General features: G+C 42.4%; 1 protein-coding gene across 1 annotated transcript in view; it reads left to right on the top strand.

Moving 5' to 3' along the window:
- The window catches only part of LOC127445252 (probable RNA-binding protein 46), a 17671-nt gene extending 10315 nt beyond the window's left edge, over positions 1–7356 (top strand). The window contains exons 3-6 of the mRNA XM_051705171.1: positions 233–570; positions 835–964; positions 3777–4583; positions 6776–7356. Of these exons, the coding sequence (XP_051561131.1) occupies positions 233–570; positions 835–964; positions 3777–4583; positions 6776–6969 (1469 nt within the window). The 3' untranslated portion in view covers positions 6970–7356. The remainder of the gene's footprint in view (positions 1–232; positions 571–834; positions 965–3776; positions 4584–6775) is intronic.
- The last annotated feature ends 4412 nt before the right edge of the window (positions 7357–11768 follow it).

Below are 11768 nucleotides of genomic sequence, written 5' to 3'. Positions count from 1 at the left end.
AGATTGCACCACTCCCCATTAAATAATTTGTATTTCATTTCATCATCATCATATACATAACATGTGCAATGACATCCACCATTCTTTTGCCTCTTTTTCCCTAAAGAGTTGGTGTAAAATAATACTATAATATTATTAAAACTGAAAAGCTATCATAAAAACCTTATAATTTTAGTTGCATCAGATAAGTACAACGCTGCTCATGATAATGCAATAACGTTAATAATCTCAGGTTGGGAGGGCCCTCCTCCTCCACGGGGTTGTGAGGTGTTTGTGGGTAAGATCCCAAGAGACATGTATGAAGATGAACTGGTGCCTGTCTTTGAGCGGGCCGGTCTCATCTATGAGTTTCGTCTTATGATGGAGTTCAGTGGGGAGAACCGCGGTTATGCCTTCGTCATGTACACCACCCGTGAAGCAGCCCAGCGAGCCATCCAGCTCCTTGACAACTATGAAATCCGCCCAGGAAAGTTCATAGGAGTGTGTGTGAGTCTGGACAACTGCCGCCTTTTTATCGGCTCCATTCCCAAAGACAAGAAAAAGGAGGAGATCCAAGAAGAGATGATGAAGGCCAGTATATTACAAGATTGCACACATTATGATAGAACTGTCCTAATAAATTGCATAAAGTCTGTGATTGTAGATGCATGACTGATTCTCTAGCACCACTTGGTGGACAAAAGGTTGTAAAAGCATCTTTTGCATCTTGTTCAACATAAAGCATTCAATGGTACTGAAATTGACTTTTCTGAAATAAGTTAATAAATTACAAAACAATGTAGCAGTCAGTTATGATCTAATGTCAGGTCTTCTTTACTGCAATGTTAAATCCAGGTGACTGAAGGTGTGGTGGATGTAATTGTGTACCCCAGTGCAGTGGACAGGACGAGGAACCGTGGCTTTGCTTTTGTTGAGTATGAATCCCACAAGGCAGCTGCCATGGCTCGCAGGAAACTCATACCAGGTACAAAGCATGATAGAGATATACAGTACATAAACTCATGTCATCTCCATTTAAAAATATTTTTACCTATTGCTGTTAGACCATGTAACATAAGATATTTTACAGTGTTGCACACCGCATGACACTTACCTGACATTTTTGTCCTGCGTATGCTTTTTCAATAAACTGAAATTTTTAAAAATAAATATAAAATTAGAATGATGGATCAATTCAGAATCTATTGAGAAAGAATCACAATGCTTTGATCAATAATATATATAAACATGTGCTGAGTCCCAATGTCCCCTACAGAGGACATCAAAGGAAAATCATTGTAAAATAAAATCATATTATTTATATATATATATATATACACACACAGGTGCATCTCAATAAATTAGAATGTCGTGGAAAAGTTCATTTATTTCAGTAATTCAACTCAAATTGTGAAACTCGTGTATTAAATAAATTCAATGCACACAGACTGAAGTAGTTTAAGTCTTTGGTTCTTTTAATTGTGATGATTTTGGCTCACATTTAACAAAAACGCACCAATTCACTATCTCAAAAAATTAGAATACATCATAAGACCAATAAAAAAAACATTTTTAGTGAATTGTTGGCCTTCTGGAAAGTATGTTCATTTACTGTATATGTACTCAATACTTGGTAGGGGCTCCTTTTGCTTTAATTACTGCCTCAATTCGGCGTGGCATGGAGGTGATCAGTTTGTGGCACTGCTGAGGTGGTATGGAAGCCCAGGTTTCTTTGACAGTGGCCTTCAGCTCATCTGCATTTTTTGGTCTCTTGTTTCTCATTTTCCTCTTGACAATACCCCATAGATTCTCTATGGGGTTCAGGTCTGGTGAGTTTGCTGGCCAGTCAAGCACACCAACACCATGGTCATTTAACCAACTTTTGGTGCTTTTGGCAGTGTGGGCAGGTGCCAAATCCTGCTGGAAAATGAAATCAGCATCTTTAAAAAGCTGGTCAGCAGAAGGAAGCATGAATTGCTCCAAAATTTCTTGGTAAACGGGTGCAGTGACTTTGGTTTTCAAAAAACACAATGGACCAAGACCAGCAGATGACATTGCACCCCAGATCATCACAGACTGTGGAAACTTAACACTGGACTTCAAGCAACTTGGGCTGTGAGCTTCTCCACCCTTCCTCCAGACTCTAGGACCTTGGTTTCCAAATGAAATACAAAACTTGCTCTCATCTGAAAAGAGGACTTTGGACCACTGGGCAACAGTCCAGTTCTTCTTCTCCTTAGCCCAGGTAAGACGCCTCTGACGTTGTCTGTGGTTCAGGAGTGGCTTAACAAGAGGAATACGACAACTGTAGCCAAATTCCTTGACAGGTCTGTGTGTGGTGGCTCTTGATGCCTTGACCCCAGCCTCAGTCCATTCCTTGTGAAGTTCACCCAAATTCTTGAATCGATTTTGCTGGACAATCATAAGGCTGCGGTTCTCTCGGTTGGTTGTGCATCTTTTTCTTCCACACTTTTTCCTTCCACTCAACTTTCTGTTAACATGCTTGGATACAGCACTCTGTGGCAATGAATGTTTGTGGCTTACCCTCCTTGTGAAGGGTGTCAATGATTGTTCTCTGGACAACTGTCAGATCAGCAGTCTTCCCCATGATTGTGTAGCCTAGTGAACCAAACTGAGAGACCATTTTGAAGGCTCAGGAAACCTTTGCAGGTGTTTTGAGTTGATTAGCTGATTGGCATGTCACCATATTCTAATTTTTTGAGATAGTGAATTGGTGGGTTTTTGTTAAATGTGAGCCAAAATCATCACAATTAAAAGAACCAAAGACTTAAACTACTTCAGTCTGTGTGCACTGAATTTATTTAATACACGAGTTTCACAATTTGAGTTGAATTACTGAAATAAATGAACTTTTCCACGACATTCTAATTTATTGAGATGCACCTGTGTGTATATATATATATATATATATGATTATTCTTTGATCCTTTGCTTCTTAGTTTCAACTGTATATATGTGTTTTTTAATGCAGTAACACTAACTGGTAACTTGCCTTGATTATTATTAAATCTATTAGGGGGAATCTATTAGACTTTAATTTTATTACAACTGTGAAAGTTGTAGTAAATGTTTCTAAATGTGTTTAGGGTATTAGCTTTTTCATAACAAACACTACAGTTTTTTTTCTTTTCTTTTTTTTTTAGAAAAGACTATCAACATTAACCTAACCACAGTAATGTGAGGCCACCCATGGTCTTGCATAATGGCCTTGTCATTGCAAATACCACTGTTAAACAATGGTAGAACAATGGTAAACTTTCATAGGCAAGTACAATTTGAAGGGGTTGAAACTTTCATGAACTATGGAAAATTTATTGACAAATTTTCCTCCTGTTCTATCCTACTCCTGTTCTAACTGGCGTTTGCCTTTGGATATTTTATAGGTTACTTAAACCATTAGGCCTGTGTCCTGCTGAACTCACATCATTATTGTTTAAATAAAATGTCCAAACAAATGCATGCAGTTACGGTCTCCATTTACCTTTATCACTTTTTGCGAGGTGGGAGATTTTGGCTAGTGAAAATGCTGAGAGGCTAATGACCTTGGAAAACTACTAGCCACAGTGGCCGGTGAGACAAAAAGTTAATTTAGTCGGTTTAGTTGTTTGATTTATTGTCATTGAGACTAGTGTGACAGAATTGTTTACTTACGCTGTATGCACATATTTATAACCAATCTTTCAACATATGACCAGCTGAAAAAATTAAGGGATGTGTAACTATAGGTAAAGCGCTGTTTACATGGAACATATAACTTACTGTACTATATGTTCCAGGAACGTTTCAGTTGTGGGGTCACACCATCCAGGTTGACTGGGCAGAACCAGAAAAGGAATTAGATGAGGAAACCATGCTGCGAGTGCGGGTCCTCTATGTGCGTAATCTCATGCTGAGCACCACAGAGGAGACACTTCGTTCTGAGTTCTCGTACCTGAAGCCTGGCTCTGTGGAACGTGTTAAGAAGCTGACAGACTATGCCTTCATTCATTTCTATAACCGCGAGGATGCCTTAACCGCGCTTGAATCCATGAATGGGAAAGTTATTGATGGTTCACCCATTGAGGTGACTCTTGCCAAGCCTGTCAGCAAAGACGCCAGCAGACGATCTGGACCACGGTGTAGCTACAATGGAACGGCATCAGGTGGAAACTATGGTGATTCCAACCTCTTGTTCCACAGTAAAGATGACATGGCCATTGGGTTGAGAAGTGGAGCAATAGGTGATGGGATAGCTGCACAGCACCTCAGCCTGCCACCTCTCTTGGGCAGCCCTTATGCAGTGGATTCAGATCGCTGTGTCTATCCATTCCTGCCAGGATCCACTCTGGTCCCAGTGAGCCTGAGCTCCCTGAAGCCTAGCCAGCTGTGCTCAGCTATATCATTGCTGGAATACTACTGCCATAAGAATGACTGGTCTCCGCCAGAGTATCACCTCTACTCCCTATTAGGACAAGAGGGAAAAACACTGCTCATCTATAAAGTAGTTATCGGCAGCACCAGGAGCAGCTACATGCCTGATAAAGTCTGCACTATACTGGAGGATGCCAAGGAGCTTGCTGCTCAGAATGCACTCTGGAACCTGGGTTAGTTTCAGATACAGTCCTTAAAGTGGTCATCACATACATTTTTATAAATTCTGTCATTTTTATCACCCCAAGGTCCACTGATAAGTGAAGGTTTCTTGCAAAAGCATTCGCAATTTAGCTTTTCCATTACCATTTTCCTCCCTCTCTCTTACCCTTGAACTGGCCTTTTTTTTTTTGCTGCTGCTGTACTATGCTAACAAGTTGCTGTTGAGCTCTGTACAGTTAATGCTGATCCTTTAAAACAAAGGTTTCCAAGCTTTTACTGTCAGCTGAACCCCTATGACCTAAAGGCTCGGGTACTTTGTTTTTGTGTGTTCTGGATCGCATTGTGGTTGGTAGACTGCATTCTCTTTCAAAGTATACTCTTCGGACCCGAAGCGAATAGGAATGCGTTCAATGCATGCACACTATGACTGTTTTGTGAGACTCTTTTACTACAGTCAGTGGCAGGCGCATGCTGCAACAATGTGCAGAGACGAGGACTGTCCATGTTTTGAGAAAATTTGGGTTGTGCGTACTGTGCAGATGACAAAATTTGCGTCACGCATACTATGCGCGAAGACAGGGTTCCCACGTGTCCTGGAAAACCTAGAATTTTTCAATGCAATTTTCCAGTCATGGAAAAATCATGGAAAATGTAAAAAAAAAAGAAAAAAAAAGTCCTGGAAAATAATTATTTGTCCTGGAAAATATTTTAGTTTAATAGAACTTTTTGACTGTGTTGCTAACAAGGTTTTTGTTACATTTATAAAAACATGGTAATGATCGGGACTCTGAATAGGAGTAAAATACACAAATTCGTATCGTGTTGTCCCTGCTGGCGGCTGCGCATTGTGAAACAACGTCTACGCTTAACTGTCATGAACAAATCCCTGTCAAATACTTTGTCATCTGCTGTCATCTCTGCTTTGCTATGACAAAATAGTTTAAGTATTGATATAGGTCAAAATAAGATTTTTTTCGTTCCAACATTGCTGTTGTGTTAACCACAAAAACATTATAAGTGAGTTATAAGAGTTATAAACTTTAGATAGCGATGATGGTCGGACCACTGATGTTTTTTTAAAAAAAGAAATTCACCAGATTTGGTAGCCTGGTGATTTGGCCTTCACACTTCGGGATGTGAATCAATTTTCAGTAATTCCATGATCAGATTCTGCTTATACCTCGCTTACCCCATGTAGTATGTGGAAATCACGGACTGAATCACAGAATCTAGTCATAAAAATGGCATAATTGTAAAACGCAGAATGTCATGAAACAGGACATAGTTGGATGAAAATTAATGTTTGAATGCACAATGATTAAAATTGTAATATGTCCTAGTGTGATAATTTAAATGAATAAATATATAATATGCAAGTGATGAAGGTGTGAAGCCAGCCACATACACTGAAAACACGATCATCACATGTGCTCTTGTGTGTGTGTGAGATAACAGAGAGCAGAGCCCACTGAAGTGTGCAGCACATACAGACTATGTATTTACGTAATTAAATCACAGCTTTACGGGGATTAATAATCACACTGTGCCATCTAGTGAACTGCTTATCTGGAGGTGAGAAACTACAGTCAAAAATACACAGAAACGGCAAAATAAAATTTAAATTTAAATGGACGCACGTATTTTTGCTTAAATATTACACTTGTTGGGCACATAAAATGTCCTGGAAATGTCCTGGAAAATTGTGCCTTGAAAAGAGTGGGAAACCTTTGAGATTTTAATTAATTTCACAAAATCATATTGTTATTTGGAAATAATTAAAATGAATTATTAAATAATTTTGAAAAGATCATGCTAGTGTTTTCTTTTAAGAGTTTTACATTTAGGCCTATACATGCATGTTTTAAAAATTACATATTTTTACTACATTTAATTTGGGGGAAATCTGCTTTAAAGAATAGTTCACACAAAATGTAAAATTCTATAATACTTACTCTCATGTCAGTGCAAAAGGAGATATTTCCCCTCAGGTTTTGGTTGTAAAGTTCATAAAAGGACAAAGGAGGAATTTTTCAGTTCTGAGACATACAGCATGTTTGCACAGCACATCAAACTCTTATATCAATAGATCAAGTTAATTTGTTTATGATATGACACTTTGAAATAAGACTTTGTACAGTATATTAGAGCAATGATCCATGCCACTTTGCAATTTGTAATCACTTTGTGCTTTCATACATTACAGATTGCTCAGTGAGTTGCCCTGCCTCTCCGGTGAATCTGTCTCCTCCTGCTCCTTCTGGCTCAGGCTTCCTGTCCTTTGGCTGTAGGTCCCTGCCTTACCCGGCATACCCCATAGCCTCCATCTCACCTCCTCTGCCCATATCTTGCTCCTCTGCCCAGAGACTTTTTATCCCCAACCAGTCATCCTATCTATAGTCAAGTCATACAATGCCTGAGAGGTTTTTTTTGTTGTCTCTGAGTATCATATATATGTTCATATAAGTTATGTTTTTAGAGTTTTGCAGTTTCTGTAGTGTTGATTTAACAGAATGGCTAGCAATATAATGTTTTTAGTGGCAGGAGTTTTTATTAAATTACATACTATAGCATACAGTTTTTTTTAACTAGGTTGTTGTTTCTTTACCTGACTATTTTATTTATTCTCTTTGGATGTTTATTTCATTTTAAGTTAGATAACTAGTGATGTTTTCTCCTCAAGAAGTTATAAGTTATTTAGAATTAGAAACACAATGTTACACCTAGATACAAACATGAGATATTAACTGTTTATGTTTTGAGGTTATAAAACCAAGTGACTCTTAATACAGACTTTATTAATAAAAGAACAGATGCGTCTTCCCAAAAGTGAGTTGGTATTTGTGTGGGTATGTAATGTTGCCTTTCCAGATTTTAGTTATATTTCCTTAGCAGTTTTTTTTTTTTTTTCCCATTTCGTAATTTCTTTTGCATTTATTAAGGAATAATGCATTTATTAAGTATAAGTAATTTTTGATAATGTTATTATGCACAAACAATATAACCATATAGTCAAGATTACATTTAGTTATGTGTATGTTAAGACATTTTGAGTGGATTGCACTATTATATATGATACAATTTTTTTTAAATGTATTAAGGTACAAAAATTAAGCCAAGTAAATATATCCAAATTCTACATTATAAAACTTAATAAAAAAGACTTAACCAAGTTGGATACAAGTATCTAAAAATCTAAAAAGTTATCAGTTATTATCAAGAAATGTGGTGCACAAGGTTGCAGTTTGTGGCAGCGGGGGCATGGTCAAGCGTCCATCCGAAGAGAGAGAAAGTGGTAAGGGCACTTGCACCTGAGCTAGATTATGTGTAACACCTGTCTCTAATTCCAGTGAGCATGGGGAGAGCGGCATATAAGCAGCCATGCCACCAGCAGAGAAGAGAGAGTCTGGCACAAGGAAGGCCACGGTGCTCCTGAAGCTGTTGCGTTCATTCTGTTGTATTTGTGAGGCTGATGTGTTGAAGTAACCACGTGCCTGTAAAACCCAGTGTGTTTAAGTGACTACGTGCCTGTGAAGCTGATGAGTTTGTGAAGTTTGAAAAGCACTGAAGTGGCCGATTAAAAGTCTTACCTGAGCCTGGAAAACCCACTTCCCTGTGTCCTCCTTCCCTTCTGCACTGAAGTTCGTTACACTGGTTCCAAAACCTGGGATCCTGAAGTGTGCCCATGGAGTCTTCGCAGTTGGCCGAGATCCTCAAGTCCCTCGCCAGCCTACACCAGACACACCAACAATCCCTGATTGAGCTTCGTCAAGACCAAGACCGCTGGTTCTTTGAGATCCTATGAGCTCAAGCAGAGGACCGGCATGCGATACGGAGCTCCTCAGCCAGGAGAGAGCCGGGGCCGTCTTCGTCTGCTCCACGTCAGGATGACGTGAGGGGGGGAGAGGCTGCAGCCCCTCCCATCCTCAGGGGATTTCCCGAAAGGGATTTCCCTTTGGAGCAGTCGCGAGATGAAACCCTCAAGCACGCCTTCGACCAAGTGAGAGTGATCGATGGTCAACAACTCCAGCCGAATGTCGCACTTTCATATCCCTATTTTGCAATTATAAACGAGCGGTTGTATAGAGTGACGCAGGACGTTCAAACAAAGGAAGATGCAACCCAGCTCTTAATACCGCAGAGCCGTCGGGAAATGGTGTTCCATGCGGCTCATTATAATCCCATAGCGGGTCATCTAGGGTAAAGAAAAACACTGAACCGTCTAATAGCACGTTTTTATTGGCCGGGCATTGGCGGCGATGTCTGCAATTGGTGTGCGGCTTGCCGTGAATGTCAGCTGGTGAATCCCAAAAGCCACCCCAAAAGCGCCATTGCGCCCCCTTCCGTTGATTGAGGTCCCCTTCGAGAGAATTGGAATGGACCTCGTCAGGCCATTAGAGCGGTCAGCATGCGGACATCGCTTTGTATTAGTCCTGGAGGATTATGCAACGCGATATCCGGAAACAGTGCCCCTGCGATACATCTGAGCACGCAGTGTTGCGGAGGCACTCTTCAAAATAATCTCCCGGGTGGGAATTCCGAAAGAAATCCTCACTGATCAGGGCACAACCTTAATGTCACGGACACTACGTGAGCTTTGTGAATTATTGGGCATTAAATCGATCCGCACCAGCGTTTACCATCCACAAACAGATGGCCTGGTGGAACGATTTAATAAAACCCTTAAAAACATGATTGCTCATGTTTGGGACAAATGGCTCGATCCCCTGTTATTTGCAGTACGAGAGGTCCTGCAAGCCTCCACTGGGTTTTCCCCATTTGATCTGCTGTATGGGCGGCGCCCGCGCGGTGTGCTTGATGTCATACGCGAAGCTTCGGAGGAGGGAGCTTCAAACAGTAAGAATGAAATTCAATACATTCTTGATCTTGATCAAAACTCCACACTCTGGGGCAACTAACACAGGAGAATTTGCTCCAAGCTCAAGAACGACAGAACCAGCTGTATGACGGGAACTCGGCTACGGGAATTTGCACCGGGAGATAAGGTACTCGTATTACTCCCCACATCGAGCTCCAAATTACTCGCCAAGTGGCAAGGTCCCTTTGAGGTCACACGACGAGTGGGGGATCTCGATTATGAGGTAAAGCAAACAGATAGAGGGGGCGCACATCAAATATATCACCTCAACCTCCTGAAATTGTGGAGGGAGGCGGTCCCTGTGACGTTGGCTTTGTTAGTTCTGGAGAGGGCGGAGCTCGGGCCGGAGGTGAATACAAAACACAATCATTTCTCCCCGGTCACTTGCGGAGACCACCGTTCACCGGGCAACTCGCAGAGGTTGCCAAGTTGCAACAGGAGTTTGCATACGTGTTCTCCCCTCTACCGGGTCATACGAACCTCATCCAGCACCACATCGAGACCGAGCCGGGGGTGGTGGCACGTAGCCGTCCCTACCGATTGCCTGAGCACAAAAATAAAATTGTCTGGGAAGAATTGGATGCAATGCTCGATATGGGGCTAATGGAGGAATCCCACAGCGAATGGTCCAGCCCGGTTGTTCTAGTTCCTAAGGGTGATGGGTCTGTACGGTTCTGTGTGGATTACAGAAAAGTCAACACGGTGTCTACATTTGGTGCATACCCAATGACTCGCGTTGATGAGTTGCTCGATCGGATGGGCACTGCTCGATTTTATTCGACACTGGATTTGACAAAGGGTTATTGGCAGATCCCCTTTACACCAATTTCCTGTGAAAAAACAGCCTTCTCCATGCCATTTTATTACACCAATTTGTGACACTTCCATTCTGTTTGTTCGGAGCCCCGGCTACGTTTCAGCGTCTCATGGACCGAATCCTCAGACCGCATTTGGCTTATGCCGCTGCCTATTTAGATGATATCATCATTTACAGCAAAGACTGGCAGCGGCACATGCAGAATCTGAGGGCAGTTCTGAGATCGCTGCGACGAGCAGGACTCACAGCAAACCCCAAGAAGTGTGCGATTGGACGGGCGGAGGTACAGTATCTGGGGTTCCACTTGGGCCACGGGCAGGTGCATCCCCAAATTGACAAGACCGTGGTGATTGTGACCTACCCGAGGCCCAAGACCAAAAAGGGGGTGAGACAGTTCCTGGGGCTGGCTGGCTATTATAGGAGATTTGTTCCTAATTATTCGGATGTCACCAGCCCGCTGACTGATCTCACCAAAAAGGGGGCTCCAGACCTGGTCCAGTGGACGGAGCAGTGTCAACAGGTGTTCATGCAGGTTAAAGCCGCACTTTGCGGGTGGTGCTTTTACATTCAACCGATTTCTCTCTCATTTTGTCTTGCAGACGGACGCTTCAGACAGGGGGCTGGGGGCCGTACTCTCGCAGGTGGTGGAGGGGGAGGAGCGCCCGGTGCTGTACATCAGCCGCAAGCTCTCGCTGAGGGAGACTAAGTACAGCACCGTAGAAAAGGATTGTCTCGCCATCAAGTGGGCGGTCCTTACTCTCCGGTACTATCTGTTGGGGTGGGCCTTCACCCTCTGCTCGGATCACGCCCCACTCCAATGGCTCCAAGCGCAGATCACCCATTGGTATCTGGCTCTTCAACCGTTTAAGTTCAAGGTGGTCCAAAGACCGGGAGCGCAGATGGCTGTCGCTGACTTCGTTTTCAGAAATGGGGGGGGGGGATATGTGGCATCGGGGGCGTGGTCAAGCGTCCGTCCGGAGAGAGAGAAAGCGGTAAGGGCACTTGTACCTGAGCTAGATTATGTGTAACACCTGTCTCTAATTCCAGTGAGCATGGGGAGAGCGGCATATAAGCAGCCACGCCACCAGCAGAGAAGAGAGAGAGTCTGGCACAAGGAAGGCCACGGTGCTCCTGAAGCTGTTGCGTTCATTCTGTTGTATTTGTGAGGCTGATGTGTTTAAGTGACTACGTGCCTGTGAAGCTGATGAGTTTGTGAAGTTTGTAAAGCACTGAAGTGGACGATTAAAAGTCTTACCTGAGCCTGGAAAACCCACTTCCCTGTGTCCTCCTTCCCTTCTGCTGTGAAGTTCGTTACACAGTTAAACTACTGTAATGCTAGGTTCTGTGCTGTTCTTCATTGCTGACAGCCTCTGATATCCATTATGTCCATTATACCATTTTACACCTTTTCCCTTGGCTGCTGCTCACAGAATGCAAAGGGGCTTAGGAGGGCCACTCCAGTGAATTTTGAGCAGTTTAGTTTTCAGGCAGTTTCTTTTTTAG

This window comes from Myxocyprinus asiaticus, chromosome 8 (genome assembly GCF_019703515.2).
Source record: "Myxocyprinus asiaticus isolate MX2 ecotype Aquarium Trade chromosome 8, UBuf_Myxa_2, whole genome shotgun sequence".
Lineage (NCBI taxonomy): Eukaryota > Metazoa > Chordata > Actinopteri > Cypriniformes > Catostomidae > Myxocyprinus > Myxocyprinus asiaticus.
This window is presented reverse-complemented; position numbering and strand designations above follow the sequence as displayed.